At 35.0% G+C, this 13,443-nt stretch overlaps 2 protein-coding genes across 3 annotated transcripts; one reads left to right on the top strand and one right to left on the bottom strand.

Annotated features, from left to right (window-relative positions):
• The first annotated feature begins 412 nt into the window (after window positions 1-412).
• On the top strand, window positions 413-4,553 carry LOC104902893 (hypothetical protein). Of its 2 annotated transcripts, XR_008967536.1 has the most exons (4): window positions 413-722; window positions 1,367-1,487; window positions 1,670-3,116; window positions 3,478-4,553. XR_008967536.1 is itself a non-coding variant. In XM_057391720.1 (3 exons), the coding sequence occupies exons 1-3, from the start codon at window positions 534-536 to the stop codon at window positions 1,834-1,836; spliced, it is 477 nt and encodes a 158-aa protein (XP_057247703.1). In that variant the 5' UTR covers window positions 413-533; the 3' UTR covers window positions 1,837-4,553. The 2 variants fall into 2 exon arrangements, 1 of the variants encoding a protein (XP_057247703.1); XM_057391720.1 differs by having other exon boundaries at window positions 1,670-4,553.
• LOC104902894 (serine carboxypeptidase-like) lies at window positions 2,023-8,215 on the bottom strand. Its single transcript, XM_010690827.4, has 9 exons — window positions 7,761-8,215; window positions 4,188-4,356; window positions 3,973-4,092; window positions 3,742-3,885; window positions 3,498-3,648; window positions 3,210-3,298; window positions 2,831-3,089; window positions 2,551-2,684; window positions 2,023-2,433 (listed from the first exon to the last, which is right to left on the bottom strand). The coding sequence occupies exons 1-9, from the start codon at window positions 8,123-8,125 to the stop codon at window positions 2,311-2,313; spliced, it is 1,554 nt and encodes a 517-aa protein (XP_010689129.2). The 5' UTR covers window positions 8,126-8,215; the 3' UTR covers window positions 2,023-2,310.
• Between the last annotated feature and the right edge of the window lie 5,228 nt (window positions 8,216-13,443).

Raw genomic sequence — 13,443 nt, 5'->3', positions numbered from 1 at the left:
CATGTCACATTTTTCTTTTATTTTTGGGGCTGATAACGGTACAAACCAAAGTTTAGTACCTTAAGTTAACAGACATCCATTTTGAGTACTCTAACTGGAACTTTTGAAAGTTCAGTACCCTAACTGAAACTTTTTCCAAAGTTCAGTACCCTCTTGTATACTTAACTCGGCTATGGGAAGATGGACTTCCCATGGGAAGTGGCACTTACCTAAGGAGGAGCTAGGTAAGCAACTTCCCCCCATTGTGTGGGAAATAGAACTTCGTAGGAAGTTCCACTTCCTATGCTCTAGTTAAACAAACATCTACTTATACTTGCACCTCATAGGAACTTGCAATTCCTAGGCAATTGGATGTCAACCAAACAAGGCCTTAATATGCTAAATTAAAACGTCATAAATTAAGGAAATACCTAAATGATGTTGTACCGTCAGCAACCTGACGTGAACAAATTCGTGGTCGCTTTCTGCTGTCTTCTTCGCCGAAGGTTATTCTGTAAATTTTATGAGTGAAAGCTTCCTCTAGAAGAAGAAACATGGTAGACGAAAATCCGCAGAATCTGATGTGCACCATCATAGCCGTAGATACGAGCAACAACTTCTCCTATTTGGTTTGCTCACTGTGCGAGAAACCCCTTCCTAATACCCTTTCTCTCTGCCAATTCTGCAATCGCAACGCCTTCAACTCCACTTCTTTTGCCTCCAAACGCCTCTTCCGCCTTCTTGTAAGTTGTAACTCCTCTTTCTCTCATTCTTTTTGCTTAACATAATATTTCATGTTTCCTGGAACTTTAGACAGAAATTTTGTCCAATTACAAAGGATTCATATTATGGGTCATGAAAATACTTTGAACAAACACTTTGCGAATGTGTTTATCTTGCTAGAAGGCTAACTTTGCCGAGTTCTAAGTGGGTTTTTGCTTTTTCTTGTTGGACATTTTAATGTTTTAGAGAGTATCAATCCAATTTATCTTCAAGTTATTATTCAATATCACTGTGATTGTTTGGACAACCTCTTTTGTAACACTCTAAAAAAAAAAGTGACATTTTTTTTATTAAGAATGTGACTAATAATCACTTGTAAAAGCATAATATACAGTCGTGTTTTTCTTTTTTCAGAAAAAATAGAATTATTTGTTTGTGTAGTATGCACATGTATCATATATACGCATACACTCAGTAGAATCTAAATATGTAGTCGTGGTTGTTGAATATACAATCGAAGATTTGATATATGTTTTATTGGATACATCTTGTAGATGAATTGGGTGATCCTCTTTGTTTTAGGTTGAGTGGTTTAGCGTAGTATTTGCTTTATTGTTCAATTCTTTCAGTGATGTTATTGGGTTTTTGGTGAATCTATTGGCAGATGTCGATAGCATCAGATACAAAGGTATTCAGGGTGATATGCTTTGATAGAGCTGCTAAAGTTCTGTTTGGTTGTTCTGCTGATGAGTTCTTTGATTTTGCGAAGCTTCACCCTTTTGCAGGTACATATTTATTTTCCATTCTTTCTCAGGCAATGTGTTTTGTAAGGGAATTTTCAGTCATCTCATTAGCTTTCACTCATGGCCTTTTTATGATAATGCTATTGCTGTCAATGGTTTTTAGTCATTGCTTGAGTTTTGGTATCTAGTCATTCGAGGAGTAATATTAGGTTGGATTCTTGCAGCTGCAACTGCTGGTCATTTCCTGGAAGGTGAAATGTGTCGGATGACATTGGCGAAGCCAAAGAATGGTAATGCTGAACATGTGCGAGTGACATCTGTTGTTCCTTTGAGCTCTGGCTTTCAGCCAGTGATACAATCCTTGAAACAATACTATGCGGGTGAGCACTAGCTCATAACATCATCTATTTATATGGTATTATGGATCCTGAATGCTAGTGTATGGACGGATTACATTGGCCTATTTATGGGTTTTGTTAAGTAGGCTTAATATTGGAAATTTCTTAGACTGCTTATAGAGCAATATCGCCAAGTTCCAACTATTGTATGGCCTGAAACTTTCTTTCATATCCTGTGATAGAAGTAAAGTAAACGCACACTCTTCAATTCACCATACCTTATAAAACATTTCTTGATCAGTCTTCCAAATTAGAAGTAAAATTTTTTTGTGGAACAGAGAGTACTGTATTTATTAGTATGCTGTCAAAGAATATTCTTGAAAGTTCATTGTTACATAAGATCTCATATACTGCACACTGATGTCTATCTGGGTCAAAGAAATTGCTTGTTCATATTAGACTGGCGTACAGGTTGCACGCTTGATTTTACTGAAAGTGGTTCTGACCCATTGGTGACAGACAGAATATCACACAGTAGAAAGCTCATCTGTTTTATCTGTTGAGGCCAGGGTACCTTGTGTCCACTGCTTGAGCATCTCTAGAGCAGCCTTAGGCTGGTCCATTGGAACCATGTGTCCAGCATCATGCACCTGTCTCATAGAAATACTAATGTTAGTGGAATAGCTAGTACATTTTGTATAGCGGAAGTCATTAGGATCGGGTAAGATTAATGCCATAAAATGGATATGCAAGTGCAAGAGCTTGACCTTGAGAAAAGCAAGGGGACCATGGCTTTTCAGTTGTCCTGCTTCTTTGCCATCAACAGAAAAGGAAACTGTAGAAGCTGCTGTAAAATCTTTCTGTCCGGACCATTCCATAGCGTGTACCCACCTTGAGTTCCCTGCAGCAGATAGAAACATAAAACTCATTTACATGGTAAATCAAGGACTGGTGAATCTGGATTAAAGGCAGTAAATCGGGTGAATTTGGATCGTCTGGATCTCGTTCAGGTCGGTCAGAGAATTCTGCTCATGAGTAGTGACTTACCAAGCCAGTTGCATATCAAATCATACTCCCCAGCATAGACCAGCAACTTGACCCCATCCTCCAAAAGTGCAGGGATACCCAATTCAAGATTTCTCATCCAATCCATCTGCATGGCCTCATAAACCTCCGTGCTACAAGATACAAAGTCAATGTCCCCAACACCAAGGGCTTTTCTTACTGATTTTTGGTTCAGCAACGTCTCCATGTTCGAGAAGTCGTAACACAAGTTGGTCTCACACTTCTTCCTGATATCATAGTACTGCATATGGAAGAGAGAACATAATTGGTACTTAGTTATCCCATACTCATGCCATACTTTCTGTTATGTTGTTTTCTTTTCCTTTCTCCTATAATGCAAGATGAAGATAGTGTTGCTTACATTTATTTCTCCTGCTTGGTCCATGATCTTGTTAAAGATGTCCGTGCAAGCAAAATATGCACTCAAGCAAGCGTCTTTGCCATCAGTACCTGAATTCCCCCCCCAAGAAGAGAAAATGATTTCAACAAGACTTATACTCCATTTGTTAGGTGGTAATAAATGACGATATCGGTAGTGAATTACACTAAATATCAATACCATAATCGTCATTTATTTTTCGTTTACCAAACGAGCTTTTAGTGAAATGCTAAAGAATTGCTTCTTTTAGGAGGAGACAACGATGGTTACCACACTGCTTGATTGCCTGTTCGCAAGCTGGAATCATCTTACTGATGCGCTTGTGATCTGACTTTTTGATGATCCCGTTGTCCAAAGCATAGTCTGGGTATGCTTTGTACTGAATTTCAGGGTGGGTGAGGCCGTTACCAATTGCAAAACCCTGAATACAAGAAAAAGAAAAAAAGATTGGATTTTTTAACCATTATTTCATGCCTAAAAGGTGGGGAAGAAAGAAACCAAGGAGAGGAATTACCTTGAGATTTATGTGAAGTCCTTCTTGAGCCTTGTTTCCGTTGTGAACTCTAGCAGCAAAGGCAGGGATGTAATGGCCAGCATAAGACTCTCCAGTGATATAGAAGTCATTCTTTGCATATTGAGGATGTGCCTTAAAGAAAGCCTGTTGATTTCCAACTTTTTACAGTTAGAAGACTATAAAAGATGAAATTAACTCGAAGCGACAGCAACAGAAACCAGCAACACACACCTGCAGGAAGTCATACAAGTCATTGCTAACACCGTTTTCATCGTGTCGGATATCGGTGGTATCGGAAGTATAACTGAAACCTGTTCCTACTGGCTGGTCGACGTAGATGAGATTTGAAGCCTACAATAATATATTAACAGTATGTGAAATATATTTGAGATTTCCATTCATTAAAGATGTATGTTTCTAAAGAATTGATTGATTTTTGTTAATACCTTATCCCAACCAAAATCATTCCACATAAGAGACATATTGTTGGCAATTTGGAAAGGGCCATTCTCATAGAACAGAGCTAATTCACTACTGCACCCTGGCCCTCCTGTCAACCATATTACTATTGGGTCGTTCTTGCTACTCCGAGACTCGAAGAAAAAATAGAACATCCTGCAAATATTTTGTCATTAATATAGGACAATGTTTTTAATTTGTAGATAGCTAGTATTATTGTCATTGACAGTTATATTTTATTTTGTATATGCATTTTGTTTATACATGCAGTATGCCATTTTGCCATTCAAATGAAGACTTTTCAGCCTAATATTTGTAATTCTTATAAACACATTACAACTTTTCAAGTATCATTGAGGGAAGATGTTAATTCAAAATTTTCATCTTTAACATATTCTTGAAATCATAAATAATGGACCGTGTATTAGTAAAAATAGCAATCAAGAATATCAAAATCAAGGCGAATTACAACTAAATCAGTAGGTAATCTCAATATCAATGATGCAATCTATACAAATATATTAAAAGGCGTGCACAAAGTTCATGTACTCCATGTACAATAAAAAATTTAGAAATTGTATAGTATAGGATTTGATCCTAAGACCTCAAGTACATATACTAAAATCTTAACCACTAGGCTAATCTGTAATTAGTGTTATTATCATAAAGTATTATACTAATAAATAATATTTTTTCTTACCCAGGGCATAGTCCGGGCCTAATAACTAGTTATTTGCTAAACACTTCCGCTTTTTTTTTTTTTTTTCCTTCACAATGCAATACTTTAAAAAGAAAAGGAGAATGTTATTATTGTTGATTTGTTGATACTAGTCCATCAATGAGACATGTTATATATATCTATATATAAATGATGACACATAATAATCTGAACATGAGTATGGCATACTCATAGTCTAGATGCAACCATTTTATATTACATTGATTGATAAGATATTGAGTATACACTACACCATGTACTTCACTAATTATATTTTATTCTATGAAAAGAAAGTTCTGTTGTCCTTCCTTACTTAAAATAAGTGTCCATTAACTTACTCCATAGTTTAAGGCAAGCAATTTCGAACTACTATCTCCGAGGAAGTGGTTAGTCTGCATGCTATCAACTAATAAGTAATAACTGTGAGAAACTCCCATAAATTTGTTTCTAAAAAGAAAAAATCACCTATTCATTTTTTATAACTAGTTTATATGGCCAAACAAGAATCCGAAATATTGGATGAACAATAATTATAATCATATATTTTTTTTTGGGTAAGCAAGTAATACGTATATTGACCAAAAACCACCAATACTACTTAAAGGGGCTAATTATAATCATATTGAAAAAATAAAATTGAATCATGGAATATAATCCTTTATTTTCAATATTTCTTTTTTATATTATTTATATACTAGAATTTTTTGCACGCGATGCGTGCTTGAATTTTTTTCAAAATGAAACTCGATTTTCTTTGGCATAAGAGTCAAAATTTGAACTTTAGACATACGAAGTATAATTATTTTTAGTTGCAAAATTTGATTGATTTAGTTTATGTCCTTAAGTCTCTCACCATTCTTTTTTTTTTTTTTTTTATACTTTTCAAAGTTAAATTCTATGAACAAAATAGACATTTTATTGAATTTAATTATGATTTCTAATATTATAATTTTTAAGTTGATTTTTGAATTAAGTATAGTACCTCATAAATTGTAAAGAAAGTGGACACTTTGATTTCAAGTCAATTTTTTCATAGGTTGTAGTTTGTGAGTGATTGTTATCATTATATTTTTGGTATTTTGTAAGTAGCCACCTTTGATTTGCAAGTAAATTTGTAATTTAGAATGGGAAGGGGGTAACATACTAACATAGTCTCTTCATTCGGGGACACCATAGCTCCCCCCCTTCCCTTATATAATAAAGATATGTTGTAATTTAATTCTTGAATGATATTTTACGTAAACCTTTTTACCTTGATAATTAATCGCTATTATATAATAGAAAAAGATAGGCCCAAATATATGTAAAAGTTTTATTATATATTGGAAACACTATAAAAAAGTAATGATTTTTTTTCCTTGTCTAACTTCTAAATTCTGATTCCACTACAAATACACCTCTATTTTTTTTATCATGGCTCACCATTAATTGTGAATGGTTCTTGATAATAGTGATTTGTAAGTAAATTTTGTAAATGTTTTTGTATGTATTCACGTTCTAGGTTATTAGTTTTAGTTTGTATGTTAATTTTAAGTTTTAATAAAGTTTCCTGATATTTGAGTGATTTGCGTGATTTTTATAACGTGATTTTCTCAATTGTATGAGTGATTTGTAAAGTTTCTTCTTTTAAGTGATTTGTGATTGAGTGTTGTAAATTAATTTGCAGTAGAGTGTCGATTTTGATTTTGACATTCCTTTTGTAATTTAAAAAGGAAAGCGGAGCAAAATAGGCATTTCAAAAGAGGACATCATTGCTCCCCCTTCCCTTATATAATAGAGATTTTACCATAAGAGGGGAACTACAAGTGTTTTATTAACATAGTAGCTGTAATTACTACGCAAGAACTAAACTTTCTTTTTAAGGGGAAAAGGGAGATTCTTATTATAGCAAATCATTTTGTACCAAAGCTAAGATACTTTGGTGAAAAGAGTCCAAACAATTTAGTTTCAAAATCAAAATTAATGTCCCACCTAGCAATCAAATGGGCTAGTTAGATATATTTACATTTATTTTTTGGGGATACTGGATAGAGAACTAAAAAAATTACTCCCCTCCTCAAATAATTATTCAAATGATAATAGAAAAAAAGTGGGGATGATCTTCCAAAGGTAGGTAATATTCAGCAATCGTTAAAAACAAGAATATAGAAGTATAGTTCCTCAATTTTCGCCTTTAACAGTGGTAATTGAAGAATTTCTCCGCCCAAAACATTTCAAACTCTTGTGATGCGATAGGACCAGATTAACGTAGATAATATGGTAGCCGTAGAATCAACCAAACAGTTCAAACTTCAATTTCAAAGTCAAAAAAATTGGTAAAACTATCAAAACAACCTTAGAATATAATTTCCCAAATCTTTATTCTACTAATAAGAGAGCATCTTAGAGATTAGAGAAATTAGTTTGTGCTTCTCTAAAATACCTAAAATATTCCTACGTGATTAATATTTAAATTGTTAAAAATGTCATTAGGAATTCTCGAACCATTTTTTCTATCAATTATGTTAGTCTTGTAAGAAACCGCCTACTTTTAAATTAAAATTAGACAATAACAATTCCCATATTAAAAACAGATCCCAATAACGACTAGTTTGATTTCATTTAGTGACTAGTTTAATCCATTTGGTGATTAAGTTTATTTTAATATTAAAATTAGACCGTCTCTTTTAATAATTTGTATTTCTATATATATATCGAGGCATGTATCTCATGCATATAGGTTCAGTTTCAACAAAACCAACTCTCAAGACAAAAAGTAAAACAAACAGCCCATTAAAGATAAAACACTTATAAAACAAAAACACAAAGAAACATACACAATTACACATATAAATATATATACCTGGCATCTTTGGAATGAGGAAGACGATAATACCCTGCATGATGACCCAAATCTTCAACAGAAGTACCCGGGTCACCACCCAATTCGGATATTTTAAACCTTTTCTCAACTAAACCCGACCCGTCGACCGATAACCCGGCTTCATTTTCATTCTCATTCTCAACCCGGTTGTTAAAAGGGTGTTTTGGGAATAAATTAAGATGTCTTATTAATCTTTCTGCTTGTAACTTAGGAAAAGTTGTGGTAGATGACAGTTTAAAGTGATCTTCTTCTTCTTCTTTGTTTGGTTTAGCAAATGATTGAAAATTCAGGAGAAAAAGAATGAGTAGTGCAAAGCCAAGAGAATGAACAAATTTTAAATACATTTTTATTTCACTATCTTTTGTTTTTAAGGCTTTGCTACTTTCTATGTTGATAAGAAAATGGGAGGAAGTTTTGGGGGGAATATATAAGAAAAAGGAAGGTGAGAAGGTATGAAGTGGGGGGGAAAAAATGTGAGAAAAGAGAGTGCCTTAACGGTCTATGAGTTGTTGCACTATGGAAGTAAAACTTTACTTTTAAGTTTTGTTTATTTTTTATTTGTCTACTATTATTATTAGTTTTATTGTTTACTTTTGTTTATTTAGTTGTCATTCTTTTTCTTTCTCTTGTTCCTACTTATCTTTTCTTCTTGTGCCATCATCTCCTCTCCATTTGAGTTTTTCTTTTGTAGTCACATTACCTAAATGTGATTTGGATGTCATATTTTAAGGGAAAAAATATCATTAATGTCTTTTGGTATAACTGTATAAGCAAATTACTAGATGGAGCCAAGATAATGTGTATATATACATGTAATGTGCTGGTTACCAAGCTTGTCTTGTTTAGTTGATGAGATATTCACCTTGTAACTTTAAGATCATATGATCGAATCCTTCCAACTGCGGTACTTGGAGGTAGGATTTTTCCTTACCTTTCCCCCTTACTCTCAAGTGTCTGAATTGCAAATGCTAGACCAAGAACACATTTGAAAAAAGCAATATACAACTTTTTTCTATGATTAAGGTCTAGGCAGAGTCCTTCTCCTTAGCATTAAAAAAGATGTAATGTGGTATATTATATATTTGCAATATACAACTTTTTTCTGTGATAGTCACTAAAAAACATTGATATCTAATTAAGTAATAGATATCAGCACAAAACTAACAAGAATTAATGTGGTATTATGCACCCCAAAATAAAGTTATAAACAAATTATATAAGATGGTCTTATAGATAAGTACTGCTAACGGTTAGAGTTTTTTATGAAATTGTTAAAGGTAAATATATGATAGTTAATGTTTAGAAGGAACGTATGCAATAATCAAGAATTTGTAGTTAATGTTTAGAAGGAAAGTATGCAATAATCAAGAACTTGAACTGAAATATGAAATAGTTAAAAGTTAAAGTTTATAATAAATAGTTAAAGAAAAGTATATAATAGTTAAAGCCATCTCATGCATGAGACCATCTTACAAGAGATCGAGTTGCTGAATAAACTTTAAAAATGATTAAAGGAAAAAAATATCATTAATGTCTTTTGGTATAACTGTATAAGCAAATTACTAGATGGAGCCAAGATAATGGTGTATACAATATACATGTAATGTGCTGTATTTTTTTTTTTTTTTTTTTTTTTTTGTTTGTTGAACAACGATATCATAAATTTAAAGAGACATGGCAAAAAGCCTATTACAGTCCGAGTTTAATAACTCCATACATTAATCAGGGGGTGTGGGAAGGTGGCAAATTATATGAATATGATCCCCCCCAGTACTCCTACATCTATGCGATAGTGCATCCGCAACCTGATTATCCTTCCTCCTAACGAACAATAACCTCGTCTCTTGGAAGTAATGCAGCAGCTCCCTGTAATCCATAACAATGTCACTGTAAAAATCCTCATAATCCAAGATTGTATTGTTAACCATATCCACCGCTTGCTTGCAGTCCGAGTAAATGACTATGTGCGTGTAGTTGGCTTCACTCGCTAAATCAAGCCCATGGCGAATCGCGAGTAACTTTGCATATAAAGCATTAGAAGCATATAGGACAAGCAATAAAACCCACTACACCATTATTGACCTTGTTTATCAAGTATAACACCTGCTATGCAAATTTTGGTTTCAATATCGACAAAGGACGCATCAATCTTCACATGGATCCATGTAGAAGGGAACTTTTCACATTCTCGAGCAGCTATAGGGGTAGGGACATTAAGATTTTGAGTTGCAATGAATTCTTTAGCTAGCAATACAACCGATTTTAGAACAAAATGGGGGGGGGGGAAGCCTTGTCATCAAAGATAAAACGATTCCTAGTTTTCCAGATTTCGAAACACAAGAAAGGAAACAGAACCGACCATTGGATATCATCGAAACCATGGTGAAGGGTAGCACAAAGTCTCAGCCAATCATATCGTTCAAGTTCTAAACGTTTTCTCTAATTAGGTCACTAGCTTTTAAACTCATCTTTCTCGGTTAGGGCCCATGAATCCAACTACGCATAGACTCGATTCCTAATCAGTCATCATGCCACACATTAATGGACTTGCCATCCCCTAACTTCCACCTTGTGTGAGATTTCAAGAAGTCAAAGCTACGACCTATGTTTTTCCATATCTGGGACCCTTTTCTAAAAGCAATATTATAGTTCGCCCTAATGTATTTAGATGTGATACAATCCTTTGCTATAGTTTGATCTCGTTGGGTCATCTTCCATCCTAGTTTGGCTAACATAATAGCGTTCAGGTCACTATGACTCCTAAGGCTGAAGCCCCCCATATGCTTTGGGAGAAAAGTGTGAGTTTGACCCACCAAATGAATTCGCTTTTTACCCTCCGAGTTTTCCCAGAAAAAGTCATTACAAATCTTATCCAACTCTTTGAGGGTACTCTTGGGTAGCTGAGCTGCTTGCATATAGTAGAAAGCTACCGTGTTCATGGATGATTTAATCATTACTAACCTACCCGCCCTAGATAAAAATAAACTTAGTCTTACACAAGGCTAGCTTTCTACGAACTTTATCCACCACAAATTGGACATCGCTTCTTCTAGGTCTCAGATGGGACAAGGGAAGACCAAGATATATCCCCAAACTTTCGCTTTCCTTAATATTCAGGGTCTCTTGGAATAGCATTTTGTGTTCATTCATGGTGTTGGGTGAGAAGGTGAGGCGACTCTTCCCCTCGATGATTTTTTGGCCCGAAATCTCACAAAAGGTTTGCATAATTCGGCATAGGGTGAAAGTTGTAGACTCATCCACTCTTCCGAAAATAAGCAAGTCATCCGCAAACATAAGGTGTGAAATTGACACCTTATCGTAATCTGCTGGTTACCAAGCTTGTTTTGTATAGTTGGTGGGAGATTCACCTTGTAACTTTAAGGTCATATGATTGAATCCTTCCAATTGCGGTACTTGGAGGTAGGGATTTTCCTTACCTTTCCCCCTTACTCTCAAGTGCCTGAATTGCAAATGGTAGACCAAGAACACGTTTGAAAAAAGCAATATACAGCTTTCCTCTATGATTAAGGTCTAGGCAAACTCCTCCTCTTTAACATTAAAAAAGATGTAACGTGGTATATCACATATTTGCAATATATAACTTTTTTCTCTGATAGTCATTAAAAAAAATTGATATCTAATTAACTAATAGGTATCAGCACAAAACTAACAAGACTTAATGTGGTATCTGGTATGCACCCCAAAATAAAGTTATAACAAATTATATAAGATGGTCTTATAGATAAGTACCGCTAACGGCTAGAGTGTTTTATGAAATTGTTAAAGGTAAATAACTAAATATATGGTAGTTAATGTTTAGAAGGAACGTATGCAATAATCAAGAATTTGTAGTTCATGTTTAGAAGGAAAGTTTGCAATAATCAAGAATTTGAACTGATATATGAAATAGTTAAAAGTTAAAGTTTATAATAAATAGTTAAAGAAGAGTATATAATAGTTAAAGCCATCTCATGCATGAGACCATCTTACAAGAGAGTTGCTTAATAAACTTTAAAAATGATTAAAGTAAGATGTTTTCTCATATACTAGTGACAAAAAATGATTGAAGTGAGAAAACGTTGACTTCAAAAATGTAGATTTATCAACTAATTAAATGTAATACAAGGAGTATTATTTTTATTTTTTTTATATAAGGAAAACAAACTAAGATAGGCCCCCTCTAGTCGGGAGGCCAACCTAAAACATCCTTGCGGATGATAAGGGAGAAGTCAATACAATAAGGGGGAAACCAGTACAAAAGGGATGAGTAGCCATGGCCTTTATTAGCCATAAAATCCGCCGCACGGTTCGCTTCTCGGAAAACATGATGAATATTGAAGCCTTGCACCTCCGAATTAAGCAACTCAACATCAGACAACAAGTTAGAAATTTCCCACGGCTTACTCTAAGATTTGTTAACTGCATTAACGACCGAGAGATTGTCTACCTCAACACAAAGACGAGGCAGAGAGATGGAAGTCGCGCCCCTGAGACCTTCTAATAGACCCCAAGCTTCAGCCTGCAAAACAGAGACAAAGGGTCCCAGATTCCTAGCACCAGCAAGCAAAACCTTACCACATGAATCCCTAATGACAAAAGCACAAGCAGCGTAACCATTTGCTAACTTAGAGCCATCAAAATTAAGCTTTGCAAATTGCTCAAGAGGGGGGGGGGACCAAACAGAATTAGGCCCATTCCTCAAACCAACGGGCCGAAGCAGACTAGTGCTAGCATGAGGACTACTAGCCGGGGGGGGGGGGGGCGAAGGCCTACGAGCGTTAACCCAATTGGCATGGAAGTTAACAATCGCAAAGGCCGCTTTTTTGGAAGAAATAGATTCACTATTGAAAATCACCTTGTTCCTAAAAAACCAAATGAACCACCAGATTATCGCTGAATGTTGTATGAAATCTTTTGAAGACCTAAGGAAGCACATGTTTAGCGATTGACGTGTAATACATGGAGTATGACCATAAGAAATATGATGAATATAAAATATATTATAATAATATTTTGTATTTGGATATAGTATATAGAATTAAACTTCTTCTTGTTAGGTTTCTTAAGATTGTAGGGATTACCTTTATGTTGTAACCTATATATTGTGATCAATGGATTCACTCCAATCAAGGGGGGGGGGGGGAAGGGGTTTACCAAAACTAACATGGTATCACAGCCTAAGCAAAATTTAAAATCCAAGACGTGTTTTTTTTTCTCTCATGTGGTTCGAACCTCGGATCTGTTTTTTTTTTAAGCCTCGTTTTTTTTTCTTGCTTGTTCGGTCCTGGCCTTAGTCTCCCAACCTCCTCCTCGTCTACCCTATACTACCGCCAACCACCATGACTAAGGACGGTGCATCTGACTCCCCTGTCGTTGAGCCCACCCTCCTCCTACACCGGTGCGTAACCCGAATTATCACCCCGCTTTGTCCGTCAATAATATCAAGAATGACATCCCACTTATTCTTGATCGTGAGAAAGTTCAATACTCAAATTGGGTTGAACTTTTTGAGATCAACTGTCATGCTTATGATGTCTTGGATCACATCGATCCTTTTGTGCCCTGTCCATCTTACATCTCTGACACTATGTTGAACCGTCTTGATTCCGTTGTCAAAACGTGGATCTTTGGCACAATTTTGTCCGATCTTTTGCAAGACTAT

Source organism: Beta vulgaris, chromosome 9 (genome assembly GCF_026745355.1).
Source record: "Beta vulgaris subsp. vulgaris cultivar EL10 chromosome 9, EL10.2, whole genome shotgun sequence".
In the NCBI taxonomy this organism is placed as follows: domain Eukaryota; kingdom Viridiplantae; phylum Streptophyta; class Magnoliopsida; order Caryophyllales; family Amaranthaceae; genus Beta; species Beta vulgaris.
The sequence above is the reverse complement of the archived record's forward strand: the minus strand, read 5'-3'. Positions and strand labels throughout refer to the sequence as shown.